Here is a 19,207-nt window from a genome sequence, read left to right on the forward strand (position 1 = left end):
GCGCCTTTCACGTCAGGAGGACGTCCCAAGGTGCTGTACAGTTAGGTCAGGACCCGAGCAGGGGGAAATGGTCAGGGTGAGGGAAGGGAGGGAGCGAGGAAGGGGTAGAGAGTCGAGAGGGGAGCTGAAGGCACAGTCAAAGAGAAAGGTCTTGAGACCGGCCTTGAAGGAGGAAAGGGAGGAGGCGGCGAAGGCACTGGGGGATGGAGTTCCAGAGCCTAGTGGCTGAGAGGCTGAAGGCCCAGTACCGATGGTAGGGCGGTTGGGGCGGGGGCTGTGGAGCAGACCGGAGCCAGAGGAACGGAGGGTACGGGCAGGTAGGTAGGGGATAGTAGATCAGAGAGGTAGGAGGGAGCAAGGCCGTGAATGGCCTTGTAGGTGAGGGATGGGGAGCCAGTGGAGGCGAGCGAGGGTGGGAGTGATGTGGTCCCGAAGCCTGGTGCGGGACAGTACACGAGCTGCAGAGTTCTGAATGACCTGCAGCTTGTGGAGGGAGGTGCCGGGAAGGCCGGCGAGGAGAGAGTTCCCATAGTCCAGCCTTGAGGTGATAAAGGCGTGGACCAGAGTTTCAGCAGCGTGAGGGGTGAGGTAGTGCCGTAGTCTGGCGACATTCCGGAGGTGATGGAAGGCGGTGCCAGTTGTGGCGCGGATATGAGGAAGAAAGGACAGCTCAGGGTCGAAGAGAACACCGAGGTTCCTGACTGGCTTTGAGAGGTGGAGAGTGCAGCCTTGGATGCTGATGCTGTCAGAGCCTGAATCAACGTTATGGGAGTATACAGGAGGTTCTGCAACACTTGTGATTTGTGCTTTGGTACCTTCAGTGTAATCTCCCCAAGGCTTTCTGTGTCATGGCAATTTGCACAGTCGAAGTTGAGAGTCATTTGTTTTTGTTCCTGTGGCTGAGGGTTGAACTGTTTTCCTTGTTGCCTGAAGCACAATTACAGGTATCAAATATCATGTAGAATTGCTGGCACTCAGTAAACCATTACTATACCTGAAGCTGGCTTCACAAACATACACACACACAGAAAAGAAATGTGAAATCTTAATCGCTTCTCTTTTTTGGGGGCTAAGATCAAGTATACTAGCAGTATTTTAACCCTCCTACCTCTACCCTCCCTCCCGCCTGAACACAATGCACAGCTCTCTGACTGTCCAGCGCCTTGGGACATCCTCCCGATGTTAATTTATTATTACAAATGTGATTTATTATTGTTGACATTGCTGTTGGTAATCCTAAAGCAATTGAAAGGAATGATGATTTGATTCCTATTGACGTTTTATAATTCATAATATTATTTAATGCTGCAATAGAAGTCAAAAATGGGGATAAGACAAGGATGAAAGTTTTAACTGCCCAGCAGTAACAGCATTGGGTTGACCAATGCATTTGGTAATAACAACAACAAATTACATTTGTATACCGCCTTTCACATCAGGAGATAAGATGTATGTTTTGCTGTTGCACACTGGTTAGCAGCTCCTGGAAAGGAAGACAATTCTCAGACTTGTACACAACTTTGGAATATAGTCCTGTTTCATGAGATGCACTTCCCATACATACAACACAAATTTACATTTGTACAGTATAGCGCCTTTCACATCAGGAAGACATCAATAAATATATTTTAAAAATCCTTTATAACATTATTCAGTAAAATGCAAAGCTGATGTTCTTTCACATCCTGCTTGTATGTCTACATTTGGAGGCACTAATGGGAAGAAATTCCACCTTGTTCTAAATTTATTCTCTTTATGTAGGTTTCAGAACAGCCAGAATTTGGAAAATTGTTGAATTCAGTCTCAATATTGAAGTTGGTTTTTTGCAGTTGGGGCTGTATTTAAGAATTTGACAAATTCTGGATGCTCAAAAATGCTACACAAAGAAAGACCCAGGTTAAATCTTTGCTCATAATTATCTTTTCTGCGGCTAAAAACATGGCAAAAAATTTACAAAGAAATTCGATGTAGTTTGTCTGCTCTCATGTTTGCAGACTGCTGTCTCAGTTCCACCTATGATGTTTAATTGGGGCTAATAAAGCCTGGATCAAAGCCACCTGGTGCTTTCGAGGTAATAATTTAATAGGTTTCTGAAGACCATAAAAAGCAAAAGCAAAGGTCACATGTGTATGATCTTTAGCAGAACCTGCAGGAGACTGTTTTGTCTACAAAACACACTCACAGTCCCTACACTTTATAGTGTATCCTGTGAAGTGCTTTGACACGTGATGTGGGGATAAGACAAGAACGATGAAAGTTTTAACTGCCCAACAGAAACACCATTGACATCACCAATGCATTTGGTGAGTTGTATGTTTCGCTGATGCACACTGGTTTGCAACTCCAGAAAAGGAAGGTAATTCTCAGACTTGTACACAACTGTGGAATATAGTCCTGAAGCACTTCCTGTACATACAACACATCACAAATTTAAATGTGTACAGTATAGCACCTTTCACTCTTAAAAGCATTTTTATGTGTTTTATAATTTCTCACAAAATCCTCGTCCCCCATAGTTGGAATTAAATGGAAGGATGCGAGGATTATTCTCAAATGGAAATTTGTACCTGAAACTTGTGTATCAAAAGCACCAACTTATACTTAATGATAGTTTTCTATTTGTTCATGTGAACATGCTAATAATTCGAGAAATTTTCAAGTTCAGACATATTTGTTCATCTGAACTGTGAACGCCATCTGGTGGATACAAAGTCACCGAGCTTCAGTTCAGCACAAAGCGATCGTTGATGCTTTAATAGATCAGAAATGTACATGTTCATATAAGAACATAGGAATAGTAATAGTAAGAACATAATTAAAAGGGAACAGAAGGATGCCATTCAGCTCATCAGGTCTGACCCACAAGATTTTTAACCGATCTTTTAATCCCAATACTATTTTACCTAATCCTTTAATAGTGCAGCTAAAAATGTGTTCCTTCATCCAGTATCCTGTGAAGCAGTACGGAAATGTTGACTCTGGGATTGAGAAAAAATATTTTTGTTCTGCTTTTGCTAAGTAAGTCCAAAATCATGGCCAATAATTCTGAGGGGTTTTGAAGCAAACTATTGCGCAAAGTGTTGAAGAAGGGAAGATGTTGAGACATGAAACCAGTTGATAATTGTTGACTTAAATTCCAGTTATGAAATGGCACATTTTTCACCCCATTGTCTCCAATGTATGGATTACAAAACACGACCGATATCACTGCCTTATGGAGCCTCACTAATGTCAGATCTTGTTTTTTCCCAGTTGCTCCAGTAACGTCTGGTATTGAGGGACACTGCTGTGCGCAATTGGCTGCCACATTTCGCCTACAAAATAGTCAATTCACTGTATATTTTGTGACGGGCTTTGAGACGTCTTGATGACGTAATAAAGCGGTATATAAAATGCAAGGATTATTATTCTTGTAATTGTTGAGAAGATCGCCATGTACATATTGACCTCGCTTCATTCATTTTAGGGGAGACCATCACTTAATACTGCTCTGAGAGGCAAAGAACATTGAAAAGCACATTAGCGATGAGTTAATGCACCATGCATAACCGGTGGAGGTCTTTAGTCACCATACGATCAGCATCCAGCCTATCTCAGTATGAATGAAGCACATTCAATTCACGTCGCCCTTCATGTAATGTGACATCAATGGAGGCACTGAGGAGGGCAGCAGATTTGTCACTGCTAGCTTTCAAGAAAACAAATGTTATTGTGTAATATATACTCAGTATATTCCAGGCAGGACTAAACCTTGGGCAAGTTTCCTTACTCCACATGCCTAATAATAATCCCTCCAAATGTTTGTGGGACATTGCTGTAATACAGTCAATTCACTTTACAGTATATTCTGTATATTATTATTACTGTCAGTTTATGAGAAACCCTGAGAGGGGAACTTTAACATGAACGCTTCCCTAGATTTTTCTTTCGTTTATAAGTCAAATACTGCCTCCTCTCTTATGACCCTGTGATTATGCCACACTAAATGGAAGGGGCAAAGTATCTGACATTATTTTATTCAGAAAGTTTATTCAGTTTCAGAGATCTGGGTAAGGGCTGACAGCTGACTCCCTCTTGAAAGGGGGCCAAGGCTGTCCACTGTCACCCATCTAATACGAAGGATTGATCAATGATTGATATTGAATGGTATACGTTTCCAGTCATTCCTGAAAATTGTGACACTTGTTTGCAGATAACGTCATGTTGTTGGCTACATTCAGCTCGTGTGCTACATTCAGCATCTTGAACACTGGGTCACTCAGTGGGAAACATTGCTGGGTGCCCTCAAGGGTTGTATTATGGTATTGATTGGAAAGATACAAGTAGCATCAGTTCCAACTATTGATTCTTATCAGTACCTGGGTGTTGTGGTGGACACCAATTTTTATTTGGACACTGCCTTGTGGGACTACGCTTTTTTATTGCACAATTTCACATCAAAATGTCTCAAAGCATGTCTTAGGTTATTACCTTCAAGTGCTTCTTGTGTCGTTTACGCAACAGCCACTTTGTACACAGCAAGACGACACAAAACGCCATGAGTGAATGACCAAGTTATCCAGAACACTGTTGGCCAGGATGCTAAGAGAAACTAGGAGAAAATAATAATATTTATCTAAATGGATGACAGGACAAGGATTTAATGTCTCATCTGTGAAAGATTAGAAAAGGTAATGAATAGTAAAAAAAATAATATGGGATAACAATTGCATTTATACAGCACCTTTCATGACAGGGGGGGCAATCCAAAGGTGCTGGGTAGACAAGGGTATACACACAAGCTGCAGGCTGGAGTCAAGAGTGGTGGTGGGCAAGGGGAGTGGTGGTGGGAAGATGACCAAAGGCGTGGACAAAGAGGAATAATAATAATCCTTGCATTTGATATAGCGCTTTATCACATCTTCGAGACGCCTCAAAGCACTTCACAATTTACTGTCAAGTGAATTGACTGTATTTTGTGGGCGAAACACGTATTTTGTGGGCAATTGCGCACAGCAGTGTACCACAAAGTCGTGGATTGTGCGACCAAATTTTTTTTTTTTTTTAAGACATTATTATCCCCAGAAAAGCGATCCGCCAATCGACTAACAACCGGGTTTCTACTTTCTGTTAGGTAAACAGAGACGTGTGGAGTAAGGAAACTTGCCCAACTTTTCGCCCTGCCCGGGAATCGAACCCAGGTCCTCTCGCTTGCGAGGCAAGTGCTCTAACCACTAAGCTACAGGACTCCATGAAGGTAGAGGTCCTTTCTACAGGAAGGTCTTGAGATGGGTTTGAGGGAAGCAAAGCAGGGGGGAATGCGATGGTGTCGGGATGGAGTTTCAGAGGGTGGGTGCAGTAAGGCTAAAGACCTGACCTCGAATGCAGGAGCGTGCAGGATGGGGGACATGCAGGCCAGTACTCACCGAGTGGAGGGAGAGAACAGGTTGGTAAGGTTTTCGGAGGTTAGAGGTAGGGCAGAGTAAGACCATAGTGGGCCTTAATGGTGAGGACAAGGATATTAAACTTGATTCCCTGGGGGATGGGGAGGCAGTGAAGCTGAGCTAGGATGGGGGTGATTTAAATTATTGCAACAAAATTTTAAATATAAATGTTTATTTTAATAGCTGAAGGTTAGTTTGCTCCAGTTTAAGTAGCTTGATTAATATTGGTGATTTCCAGCATTACAATTCATGAGCTGAGCCCTGGTCAGCCTACTGAGCCCTGCTGTCATTCAAAGGTTGAAATGCACTTCATGTAAAACATCAAGAACATATCCACAAGTACATTTTGGATATCTCATTTCTCAGTCATAACCAAAAAAAACACACACATTCTGTTCCTAGTTTACTTGAAATAGTTTATTTTTTATATAAAAAAGCATAAAATATAAAGCAGTTAAATAAATAGATGTTTAAAATTACACACAAAATAAAGCACTATTACCTTGCCCGAAGCATTGTGGAAAAACACTAGTACTACAAGATCTACATTTTTCTCAACCTGGAAAGCAGGCAAATACGGTTCATTTAAATATGAAGTATATTTAAAGTAAAAATTGTAAGAACACAAAATACTTTATAGGCAACTGGTTCAGAAGAATATTGCTTTGATTAGAGGTTGCTGGGCCAATGGACAGTTTAGTAACTCTCCTAATTCATTATTAAAATAAAACTCAGATCTTGTTCAGTTAAGAATTAAAATACATTGTCCATCTCAATATTAATACTGTGGAATACACCCCAGGGAATTATGCACAGAAAAAATATAAATTATGCAAACCAAAAATGAAAATTATGCAAAATGACACTTTCTTTTTACAATTTAAACACAGAAAACTATTGTAGCCTCATTATAAAGATCTAGAATCCAGCTTTCATGAATTTTGTAAAAGATAACAGTAGGGAATGATCACAAGCCACTTTTAAAGAAGAGCTGAAGAAAACTCCTCCAACATTACTAAGAATGCTTACACGGCTGCAGAAATATGAACTAGAATTTACGAATAAACCGGGAGAAACCCAGTATGTAGTAGATACACTGAGCAGAGCAGTGAGTTAAAAAGGCAATGAAGAAGATAAAAGACTAGAAAAGGAAATGGGAGTATAATGTCTGGGAGATCGCAAAAGCAACAAAACGAGAAAAAGACATAAAAGAAACCACAAGTAGAGACGTATTAAGTGCTGCCATCAAGGGCATGTTACAAAGTGGATGGCCCGAAAACAAGAAGGATGCTCCAGAGAAAGTTAGATCATATTGGGATAACATATGGTAATTATATCAATAAAAAGGAATAATATAACAAGCTGACAGGACATCAGTGGATCAGTGGGAGTCACAGCTGGAGGAGAAGTAAATTTGTGTGACATCCGCATACATGTGGAAGTTGACCCCTTGTTTGCAGATGACATCACCGAGAGATAGCATGTAGATGAGGAAGGGGAGGCCAAGGATGGAGCCTTGGGGTACCCCAAGTTGACCGGGTGGGGGCGGGAGGAAAAAACGTTTGACGAGAAGTATTGTTGGCGGTTAGTCAAGTAGGACTCGAACCATGCGAGTGCGGTGCTACTAAAATGGATGAGGGAAGAGAGGCGGTGGAGGAGGATGGCATGATCGACTGTGTCGAATGTGGCAGAGGTCGAAGAGATTGAGGAGGAAGAGAGGACGTAATTTGTTACCTTGAAGAGCGCTGTCTCTCTACTGTGGGCAAAAAATGGAAAGAAGGGGTTTGAGTAGAGAGAGGTGTGAGTGAAGTTGATTTGCAACCACGCGTTCCAAAGCTTTGGCCAGGAAGGGCAGGTTTGAAATGGCTCTGAAATTTGAGGTTGGAGGGATTGAGGGTAGGTATTATGAGGAAAGAACTGATAACAGCGGTTTTGAGGGGGAGTGGGACAGAGCCTGAGGAAAGAGCCTGGTTGATTGTGTCAAGACAGCAGTAGGCAGAGGAGGGAGAGTTGGGTGACCAGACGTAGGTGGGGAGGGGGTCGAGGCAGCAGGTGGTGGGCTTCATCTTAGTGATGGTGGGGGAAAGGGACGTGGGAGATGTTAGAATGTGTATATTTCTTACAAGTAACACAAACGGTAGTGGTCGGCAGAAAGTTACCAGAGGTTAACTCCAAGGGAGCCAAATGCCAGACAAGCTGGTTTAAACCAGGAGGAGTTGTATGCCCTGATTGGCCTCCTCTGTCTGTACTTTTAGATAAGAAAGTGTTCCGATTAAGTACTAGAATAGTGAGAAACAAGCCCAAATAAGGCAGACCAAAGAAAAAGATATATAAGCTTGGGAAAAGGGGTGGTCTTTAGAGATCTGTCCAGGGCAGATTGCAGAAGGACAGGTAGTATTGCTCTGTTATTTTATATTGCATTAATTCTGTATAACCAACATTATTCGTATGCTTAATAAACTGTTAAAATCCGCCATTTTGGTTTCACAAGATCGAAATTATTTTCTGGGTGCAGGCTCGGTTGCAAACGAGTCCTATACCCTAACAAATTGGCGTAGTCAGCAGGATCTTGACAGGATTTTCAGCAGTTTGTTATATGCGAGTGATTGGGGTTATTTGTGCCCGGTCGGAGGAACGGGTGTAGAGTGTATTTTTTATTAGCCATCACCGTCTGCTAATAGGGTGTGGTTTTTTGAGCCACCCCCGGCTGCTACTAGGGTGTTTTTTTTTTGTTTGTTTTTTTGTCAATCCACTCCTGAAGGAGGTGGTGGCTGTTTATCGTGTACCTTGTTTGTCGGGTACTTTTTTTTATTGTGTTGTGATTGTGTTGGGCGTACAATTGTTGCGGGACAGTTGTTGTGTGAGACTGCCCCGAGTAGTCAGTTGCTTGGGGTTGATAACCGGAATAGCTAGTTACGTTGAAACCAGATAGTCTAATATGGAGAGTGGTGATAAACCTAAGTGGGCGTGTAATTTTCAAAAGAAATTAGAAGAGACTTGTAAAGGAAAGGCTTGGGAGTGTGCTACAGTGGTGCTAAGGCAAGGAGTGACCGAAATCGAAAAGTTAATAGGGCAAATAGAGACGGAGGGTGCGAAACTTAAATTGGGGCAAAAGGATAGAATAATGCATGTTGAAGATAGTCGAGCAGGGACTGTCCAACAGGGAATCAGTCAAGAAGTTGAGTGGTGAGTGTAAAGAGGGGGCAGCGGCGCTGGCTACCCTAACTGCCGAAAGAGAAAAGGAGAGAGTAGAGTGGGAGATAGGAAGGAAACTTTTAATTGCCGACAGGGAGAAGAAGGCGGAATGGGAACTGGAACGGAAAACTCAGCGGACGAATGAGCGCGTCTTAGAAAGTGAGTGTAATAGGATGAAGATTAATAGCAACATTGGGAGCCAGCACCTCGCTGATCTGATGCAATGCAAGGCTGAGAAAAAGCAGTTAGAAGAGGTTGGTAGGCTGACAGTGCGTACTAGGGACCTGGAAGGGGCACTCAAGCATAAAATGGGAATGATGGGAAGTCATGACAACAACAACAACAACAACAAGATTCCATTTATTGAGCGCCTTTCACGTCGGGAGGACGTCTCAAGGCGCTGTACAGTTGGGTCAGGACCCGAGCAGGGGGGAAATGGTCAGGGTGAGGGGAGGGAAGGGAGGGAGCGAGATGGGGGTAGAGAGACGAGAGGGGAGCTGAAGGCACGGTCAAAGAGAAAGGTCTTGAGACCGGCCTTGAAGGAGGAAAGGGAGGAGGTGGCGAAGGCACTGGGGGATAGAGTTCCAGAGTCTCGGGGCTGAGAGGCTGAAGGCCCGGCCACCGATGGTAGGGCAGTTGGGGCAGGGGATGTGGAGCAGACCGGAGCCAGAGGAATGGAGGGTACGGGCAGGTAGGTAGGGGGATAGTAGATCAGAGAGGTAGGAGGGAGCAAGGCTGTGAATGGCCTTGTAGGTGAGGATCTTGAATTCAATCCTCTGGGGGATGGGGAGCCAGTGGAGGCGAGCGAGGGTGGGAGTGATGTGTTCCCGAAGCCTGGTGCGGGACAGTACACGAGCTGCAGAGTTCTGAATGACCTGCAGTGTGGAGGGAGGTGCCGGGAAGGCCGGCGAGGAGAGAGTTCCCATAGTCCAGCCTTGAGGTGATAAAGGCGTGGACCAGAGTTTCAGCAGCGTGAGGGGTGAGGTAGTGCCGTAGTCTGGCAACATTCCGGAGGTGATGGAAGGCGGTGCCAGTTGTGGCGCGGATATGAGGGAGAAAGGACAGCTCAGGGTCGAAGAGAACCCCGAGTTTCCTGACTGACTTTGAGAGGTGGAGAGTGCAGCCTTGGATGCTGATGCTGTCAGTGCCTGAGGTGCGGAGGCGCTGACGCGAGCCAATCAGGAGGGCCTCAGTTTTACGCACGTTGAGCTGAAGAAAGTTGTCTCTCGTCCAGGAAGTGATGCTAAATCTATACAAAACTTTGTTTAGGCAACATTCACAATACTGTGCACAGGTTTGATTGCCACATTACAAGGAAAGATATTATAGTATTAGAGAAAGTGCAGCTAACAAAAAAGGTTATAGATAGATTGGAGCTTTTCTTTCTAGGGTTGAGAAGACTGGGAGGGAACATGATAGAGGTGATCTAGATTGTTTAAGGATTTGTTGGGGTGGATGTTGATAAGCTGTTCCCACTTACTGACAAGTCCATAACTAGAGGACATAAATATAAGATAGCCAATAGATCTAATAGGAAGTTTAGGAGGAACTTCTTTGCACAGAGATGTGGTGAGAATGTTTCAATCGCTGTCAGAAGCTACAACAACAACAAAATTACATTTGTATAGTGCCTTTCATGACGGGAGGACGTCCCAAAGCTGTAGTTGATTCAAAGATCATCAACACATTTAAGCAAAAACTTGATGCATTCATGAGGGACGAGGAATACAGGGGTGTAGGGGAGGGGAAGAGGAGGGGGGAGGGGAAGAGGAGGGATGAGGGCTCTTGTTGAGTGTGAACATCAGCAAAGGCTAGTTTTTCCCATAGAAGTCACACTATGCAACCTGTTTGAACCAGCTATTCTCACCTTTATCAATTATTGTTTCAATACTTCAAACAATTATATTGCTTGCATTTGATATAGCGTTTTTCAAGGTCTTCTAGACTTCTCAAAGCACTTCACAGAATATACTGTAAAGTGAACTGAATGTATATTTTGTGGGCGAAACGCGGAAGCCAATTGCGCACAGCAGTGTCCCACAAACAGTCGTTGATTGAGTACCCACATTATTATTATATTTTTTTCAACACCAAAAACATTTACCTTCGCTTATAAGACAAATGTTAAAGCGCAAATTTAGCAACCAATGAAATATCACTTGCCATCATTCAATACTTCATATTTTAAGTAACAATATTTCTACTAACACAAAGTAGAATAGGTGGCCTTAGCTTCTCAGTTCTACAAAGGAATCCACAGACAGCAGGGTGTGAACAGATTCAAGGGTAACAAACCACCAGTGTTATTTTAACATCACCTCAAAATCCTGTGAACAAAGCAACTGACTTACTGCACATTTATAAAAGGAAAAATAAGTTTAAACCTTTGGGCAGTTGCATTATGTTTTCTTCTTCGCAGCTTTGGTTTCTTTCTCATTCATCCTCCCATTTGCTTTCTCGTCAAAGTTCCAGTCAACCGGATTAAGCAGCTGCATTGTTTTTTTGTGAGTCCAAAAGGGATTAATTATGAAAGTCAGGAGGAAAAGCCCAGAAAAGAACACAAGGTGCGGTATCACTGGTACCTGGGAACGAAATATTTCCAAATGTTGCCACCACAGCCACCACATGTAATAGGTGAGGATCATACGGCAGTGAAACATGTGGATCGTGAACCACTGGTTAACTTTCCAGAACAAGGTATGTGAAAAGCCACTCTAGGGAAAAAACATAAAAGGTACTTAGGTACACAATGTGCAAGTCCAGACATTTTTTCCCTCATTCAATCTACACTCTAGATTCACTTGGGGATGTGATTTCACAAATACATAATACCACAACAACTTGCATTTATAAAGCGCCCTTCATGCGAGGTAGCGTCCCAGAACGTTTGACAGTGGCGGAATCTGACACTGAGCAAGGGGGCGAGGGACGGTAGAAGTGACTGTAAGCACAATCAAAAAGGAAGGTCTATAGGTGGGATTTGAAAATGGGGAGGGAGGGGGCAAAGCGGAGGGATTGAGGGAGAGTTCCAGAGTTTTGGGGCGTAGTGATCGAAGATACGGCCACCAATGGTGGAGTGGGGGGGGACAAGGGACAAACAGGAGGCCGGAGCCCATGTTTATATTATGAATATTATATAATCAGTAATAATGAATGATAACAATAATATTCTTATATTTAGTATTGTGCCTTTCAAGTGGGGAGAACATCCCAAAGCGCTTCACAAAATTTATTGTAAATTGATGTAATTATGTGTCACAGCAATGTTCCACAGATAGCCATGACGTGAGTGACCAATTTTAGTTGGGGGATTGCTGGCCATGACCTCAGGATAATCTCCCCTTTCTGTTTGAATAGTACCATGGGATCTTTAATGTCCATCTGAACTGGTAAACAGGATGAGGTTTAATGCCTCATCCAAAGGACAGCACCTCCAACAATACAGCAACCCCCCAGCACTGAGTTCTAATGCAGGGCTTCAACCCACAACCTTCTGACTCAGAGCATAGAGCGCTACCGATTGAGCCAAGACATAAAAATGCTTGAGAAGAGTATTAAGGGAAATGGGGAAAAGGCAGAGAAGTGGGAGAACTGCTGTCATTCAATAAAATGGGTGAAAAATGGGTGACTTTTATGGTCTTCAAACAAAATACATTTTTTAATTGCCATAAATCAAGACATATTCAATCAAGAAAAACCTGAAAACACACTACCGATCAAACATGGAATTATCTAAACTTGTGTGAATATTCGGGGAGCTGCTCTTGATGGCCCTGTGGGCCACTTCCAGCCTGCAGGCTGGCCACCATCGCTCTAAAGTAATTAAATTCTAACTGTCTTAGCTCTAATTATGAGATGTTGTCCATTAAGAAATTTAATATTTCTTAACTGTGTTAAAAACTATGTTACTCTCGATTAGAGAGAAGAGTCAACCAGATTTTTATTTGGCTCGACAATTCCTTTCATATCTGAAGCACCTCAATCAGATTCCTCCTCAACCGCTTCAGTTCTAGGGAAGACAACTCATTTACCCAATGTCTTATGATAACTAAATTAAGAAAACAAATTAAATTCCTGCATTGTGGTTAATTATAAAAGAGCACCTTAATTAGACGGACAATGTTGGTTCAATACTAATTCCAGTTCTGTATAATCAATGCTCAAACATCTTTTAGCTTTCAGAATAAACATTCACACACGGCACCTTGAAATGTATGAATACTATTATAAACAATTATTTACTTAGGCTTCTTATACAAAATGAGTAGATTTTGTTCCAGCGATAGTCACTTCAGTATTATACTTTTAAATCTGAAAGATCTTCAACTTAAGTGACAATTATCTCATAACTGATACATTTTACGTTGCTGCACATTTGATTAAGGATAGATAGTAAACTGCATACTTAGAACAATAATAGTATCAATCCTAAAAACATAGTATAACATAGAAATATGTGTATTCATTTTAACAGTAACAGAACCACAGTTTCTTTTGGTGACCCTAATAAGCTATAAGGAATAACTGGTCTCTTATTGTAATGAAAAGAAGCACAATGGTCGTGTAGGATGAATACTCTTGTGATTCGCAAAAGAGGTGAATGTGTGGAATACAGATGATTTAATTGAAGCCAAATTAATGATTCCACAATTGCTTTCGCACTCTGTGCCATCAAAGTGCAAACATTCAATTATAGCCATCGCAAGAAACATGATTCTGCTGAGTTCATGATTGTACATTATTCGACTGTGCTAATGCTTTGATTCCTTTTTGTTTTATGATCCAGAGAATTTTTATAATACTAAAATAGGATTTACTCACCTTTAAAAGCATCCAAGAAATGCAAGTGAATGGAGTACTCATCTCCAACAGTAGAGTAACCATAGGCAAATAGTGGCCCATTCTGTCCCATATGATAGCACAAGCAAATCCAACAAAAGCAAAAAAGTGATGGACAGCCAGGGCAACGTCAAATGTTCTGAAAATTATATTGGACCCATAAAAGACTGTATTTTCAAATAGGAAGAAGCCAACTGCTATTAATATATTGAACCAACTCCAGTTCTGCTGACCTAGTATTTTATCAGTGTGCAAGACTGGATCGACAAGAAGAGCCCAAAGACCTACAACTATACTTTGGACACCAAACACAGCACGAGTGGCAGCCAGGTTCCAGAAAGTCTTTTGCTTTGCTGCTAAAGCACAGTAGGTAGTAGACAGTGCAAATGACAGCAAGTGTGAAAAAATAAAAACTCCCAAATAGAAAAGAAAGCCAGCAGCCAATGTAATGCAGCGGATATCCCATGAAAAATAGTTCAGGTCAAACAGGCTTTCTGAAGCAACAATGCTGTGAGCAGAATTCATTTTGGCAGTTGAAGGAATCCTGTTCAGATCAAATTTCACAATTTGAGTTTGTTTTTATTGTCGAGAAAACAAAGCTAAATTTGTATCCACGCACAAAATTTCCTCAATCAAAATCTTTCCAAGTCTAACTCCATCCAGTTACAGGTCACCTGAAAGAAAATAAGGAATACAATTAGCAAATAAAGGGCAAATGAGTCGGTCAGTTTTGTTTTTGTATATAATCCCTAAAGTTATATTTCATGTTTTCCCCCCCATCTTGTTCTAAAGGTCATAACTTATGAAAAGTTATGATTTCACCAGCCAGGAGTCCCCAAAATATTGTGAAATTGAGGCCAGTCTTAATACACAGACAACAACTACTTGCATTTATAAAGTGTTCTTTACGCAGTGTCTCGGAGCTCTTAACAGTGGTGGAGCCTGATGCTCAGCTGGGAAGTATGGGTGACCCTAAACACGGTTGAAGAGGAAGACAATAAGCACTGGTCAGGGAGGGAAGAGAGGAGCAAGAAGCAGAGGAGAAAGGCGAGCACACGCAATCCTTTTCTCATTTATTTTTTTCCCCCATTAGTAGCTAGCAGAAATTAATCAAAAATGGAGATTGAGTACAATTATTGCCTCCTCTAAACACTACCATCACTATTTTTGTTATATTTTATCTTGTTTGGACAGCCAAACAAGATAAAGTCTGACCCATGTGGAAACCCATCGCCATGCTTAAGAGTATCCAAGCCAAACTGAGAATTCCATGTATCCACCCACACATGGAAATTTCTGTGATAAATTGTTGGACTGAAATGCACACTCTCTCTATGGAGGGACATATCCCGGTCTCCTAATTCCGGAAAGTATTATGTGCAGGTTTGCAAAAGCCAAGGCTTGGGGACTCCAGAGTGTGGGTCGGGGTCCTGCTGGAGTCGAACCGGCTAAAACTACATAGCTTACCATTGATATCGCTGTCCGACAAGCTTTCCCGCTGCTTGTCCAGCTAGAACCACCCGTTAGGCCCTCGGCTTGCAGGGTTAACAAGAACTGAATGGGATGGCTCCCTACCCCCAGTGACTGCTGATGAGCCAGGCTGGCTGTGCTGTCATCAGCAACGCCCTGTAATACTGAGGGCTGGTTCGATTCCGACAATTCCCACAAGGAAAATCACGTGGATTTGCAACTTTGCCGCGAACCACATGCTGTATTATAATTATAAATGGACCAACTGATTTTTGTGCTGACGGTACATTTCCTGTCACAAGTCAGTAATAAAGGGCCACTTGTACATCATCAACATGCATACATTTTCCTTAGTGTTACTGATAATCCTATTGGTATTTTAGAACCTATAAAACTGAATCACCTCCTGTTCTAGGAACATAGTAGTGATTCAGCTACAAGAAAGTTTTTGTATTTAGCATTTCTTTATAAAACAAAAATGTTCCATTAACATTAGCTCCAAACTCACTAGTTTCAACCAAAACAATGTTCTCTGTATTACTACAGTATATCTATATGACGTAGGAACATTTAAATAATAGTGTGGATCCAAAGAAAATCAGAGTAAAGAAACAAAAATCACATATTAACAGCAAAGCAGTCCAGAGTTAGCCTGTAGCTATGTATTAATAGTAACATCAAAAGTTCCATTTTCAATCCATATACTGCACAAATATAGTGCTGATCATAGCAGCTACCAACTTGCCTTCAACATCTTTGGCTTCCTGCAACTTCAGCTTATGTGACTTCCTGTGCAAAATGTCCATGCAGTTTCATTCTCACTACATTTAATTTGAAATTCAATTTCTATTCTAAGTTCACCATTTAATTCAGAGCTATTTAGCCGAATGATTATTACACAGAATGACACAGCCACGGAGAAGGCCACTTGGTCCAAATGGTGTGTCTTGGCCATGTATGCGATAAATTTGATTCAAATAGATTTAATAATAATTTACTTTGGGATTCTTAAAGAACTGCATTTTTTCTGAAATTCTAAAGACCTTGTGGGTGAATTTTTAGGGGTCTGCTGAGTATCTGACACAAGAGGAAACCCAGCACCATACACAAGAGTATGTAGATTAACAACAACTTGTATTAATATAATAATAATCCTTACATTTGATATAGCGCCTTATCACATCTTCAAGACATCTCAAAGTGCTTCACAGAATATACAGTAAAGTGAATTGACTGTATATTTTGTGGGTGAAATGCGGCAGCCAATAGCATACAACAGTGTCCCACTGTCGTGGATTGAACGACCAAATTATAATTTTTTAAAAAGGGAATTATAGCACTCTTCATACAAGGTAACAACAACAACAAAATTACATTTGGATAGCGCCTTTCATGTCGGGAGGATGCCCCAAGGTACTGGACGGTCAGAGATTCAGACCCGAGCTAGGGGTCGGGATTGGGGAGGGTGGAGGACAGGGGTGGAAAGCAGGATGATCAAAAGCAGGGTCTTCCAGAGGGTGGGGGCAGAGTAGCAGAAGTCCTGGCCGCCAACAGAGGGACAGGCGAGGTGGGGAACATGAAGCAGGCCGGAGCCTGCTGAATGTAGGGAGCGGGCAGGATGGTAGGGGATTGGGATGTCGCAGAGGCAGTGGGGAGCAAGACCACGGAAGGCTTTGAATGAGGGTCAAACACGACGCCGAGGTTCCGGACTCGCTTAGTAAGGTGGAGTGTGCATCCTTGGATGGTGATGCTGTCAGCGCCTGAAGTGTGGAGGCGCTGACAGGAGCCAATCAGGAGAGCCTCGGTCTTGTCGACGTTCAACTGAAGCTCTCATGCAGGACTTGATGTCTGGTAGATATTCTGTCAGGACAGCAGTGGTCCTGGAATCCAGGGTGGAGGCAGAGATACAGTTGGGTGACATCCGCGTTCATGTGGAAGTTGACCCCATGTCTGCGGATGATATCGCCAAGTGGGAGCATACAGGTATTGAAGAGGAGGGGACCAAGGACAGAGCCCCGAGGAACGCCGCACCAGATGGTGCGGGGGCTAGAGGAGAAACCGTTTGTGGAGATAAAGTGGAAGCGGTGTGTGAGGTATGATTTGAACCAGTCAATGACAGAATGTCATTTGTCACTTTGACCAGGGCTGTTTCTGTGCTGTGGGTGCCATGGAAAGCAGAAGTGGTGGGAGAGGAAGGAGCGAAGCAAGGAAGCAACAATTCGTTCCAGGACCTTAGAGAGCAAAGGGAGGTTGGAGATGGGGCGGTAGTTTGAGTAGTGATGGATCCAAGGGGGTTTTTTTTTTTAAAAGGATAGGAGTGATGACAGCTGTTTTTAATGGGGCAAGAACAGTACCTGTGGGCAGAGAGAGACTTATCATGTCTGTGAGTAGAGGGGCAAGGAGGTGCCCAGGTTCGAAGGTGTGGAGGGAGGGATTCGAGGAAGTCCAGCATCACGTCGCAGTTGGCATTGGAGATGAGGATGGGCGAGGCATGAGAGGGTGGGTGGAGGTGCCGGTTGGTGATGGAGAAGAGGAGCCTGGGGTTGTCCTTGGCCTCCAAGATTGTCTTGGAATAGAACGACGATTTAGCGGAGGAGGGTGGAGCGGTAGGATTTGATAAGGTCCAGCCAGATCTGCTGATGGATTGTTAAGTTCGATTTAAGCCAGGTGCGTTCAGCGGCATGCACCTGTGCTTTAAGGGAGCAGAGGTGGCTGGTATACCATGGTGACTTACATGAGTAGGAGATGGTTTGGAATGAGAGGGGGGCAAGTGAATCGATAGTGGAGGAGAACAATGCAAAGCCTTCAAGGAGGAGATAGTTCGGGGACAGGGCAAATATATTCCCACAAAGGAGAAAGGTAGGACAGTCAAACCTCCCTGGATGACTAAGAAAATTGGGATTAAAATAAAACAGAAAAAGGAGGCTTATGACAAATGTCAGCTCCAAACACACAGGATAATCAAATAGAATATAAGTACAGAGAAGTGAAAAGGGAAATAAGAAAGGCGAAGAAATTGTATTAGAAAAGATTAGCAGGAAACATAAAAGGGAACCCTAAGTTATTTTATAAGCATATCAAGAGTAAAAGGTTAGTCAAAGGTAGGGTGGGTCCAATTAGATACCCGAGTGGAAATTTTCTTATTGAAGCAGAGGGTATGGCTGATGCACTAAATAAGTACTTTGCAACTGTCTTCACAAAAGAAGATGATGCAACCAATGCCAATGTCACAGGAGTGAACAGAAATTGGATATGATAAAAATCAACAGAAAGGAAGTACTAAAAAGTCTGTCGTGCTCAACATAGATAAGTCACTTGGTCCGGACGGGATGCATCCTAGGTTACTGAGGGAAGCAAGGGTGGAAACAGCGGAGGCTCTGGCCACAATCTTTCAATCCTCTTTGGACACTGGAAGGTTGCAAATGTGACTCCCCTGTACAAAAAGGGACAGAAGGATAAACCTGAGAACTACAGGCCAATCAGCCTAACATCAGTAGTAGAGAAACTTCTGGAGTCTATAATCCGGGACAATATAAATTCTCACTTAGAAAAATATGGTTTAATAAAGGACAGTCAACACAGATTTGTTAAAGGCAGATCGCGTCTGACAAACCTAATAGAATTTTTTGATGAAGTGACTGAGAGGGTGGATGAAGGTAGTGCAGTAGACGTAGTTTATCTAGATTTTCTAAAGGCATTTAACGAAGTGCCACATAAGAGACTTATAAACAAAATAGAAGCCCATGGTATTAAAGGGACTGTGGCAACATGGATCCAGAACTGGCTAAGATACAGAAAGCAGAGAGTGGTAGTAAATGGTTGCTTTTCTGACTGGAGGGAGGTGTGTCGTGGTGTCCGTCAGGGGTCGGTGTTGGGACCACTGCTCTTTTTGATTTATATTAATGATCTGGACCTGGATATAGGGAGCACAATTTCCAAATTTGTAGGCGATACTAAGCTAGGAAAAGTAGTTAATGGTGAGGAAGATAGCACCAGACTCCAAGAGGACTTAGACAGATTGGTAAAATGGGCAGAAACGTGGCAGATGAGATTTAATGTGGAGAAATGCGAAGTGTTGCATTTTGGTAGGAAAAATGAGGAGAGGCAGTTTAATCTAAATGGTACAATCTTAAAGGGGGCAAATGAAGAGAGAGACCTGGGGGTCCACATAAGCACATCTCTGAAGGTTGCACGACAGGTAGATAAAGCTGTTAAAAAAGCATATGGGATACTAGGTTTTATAAATAGGGGCATAAAATTCAAAAGTCAGGAGGTTATGT

The 19,207-nt window shown here is 42.6% G+C and overlaps 1 protein-coding gene across 3 annotated transcripts in view; it reads right to left on the reverse strand.

Moving 5' to 3' along the window:
* Positions 1-10,660: 10,660 nt before the first annotated feature.
* cln8 (CLN8 transmembrane ER and ERGIC protein) overlaps positions 10,661-19,207 on the reverse strand; it is a 10,800-nt gene continuing 2,253 nt past the window's right edge. For all 3 annotated transcript variants that reach the window (XM_007894019.2, XM_007894024.2, XM_007894023.1), the window contains exons 2-3: positions 13,440-14,131; positions 10,661-11,332 (exon numbers count right to left, since the gene is read on the reverse strand). In XM_007894019.2, the coding sequence (XP_007892210.1) occupies positions 11,018-11,332; positions 13,440-13,982 (858 nt within the window). In that variant the 5' untranslated portion in view covers positions 13,983-14,131 and the 3' untranslated portion in view covers positions 10,661-11,017. The remainder of the gene's footprint in view (positions 11,333-13,439; positions 14,132-19,207) is intronic.

The sequence above is a fragment of the Callorhinchus milii genome, unplaced genomic scaffold (genome assembly GCF_018977255.1).
Source record: "Callorhinchus milii isolate IMCB2004 unplaced genomic scaffold, IMCB_Cmil_1.0 Scaffold3, whole genome shotgun sequence".
In the NCBI taxonomy this organism is placed as follows: domain Eukaryota; kingdom Metazoa; phylum Chordata; class Chondrichthyes; order Chimaeriformes; family Callorhinchidae; genus Callorhinchus; species Callorhinchus milii.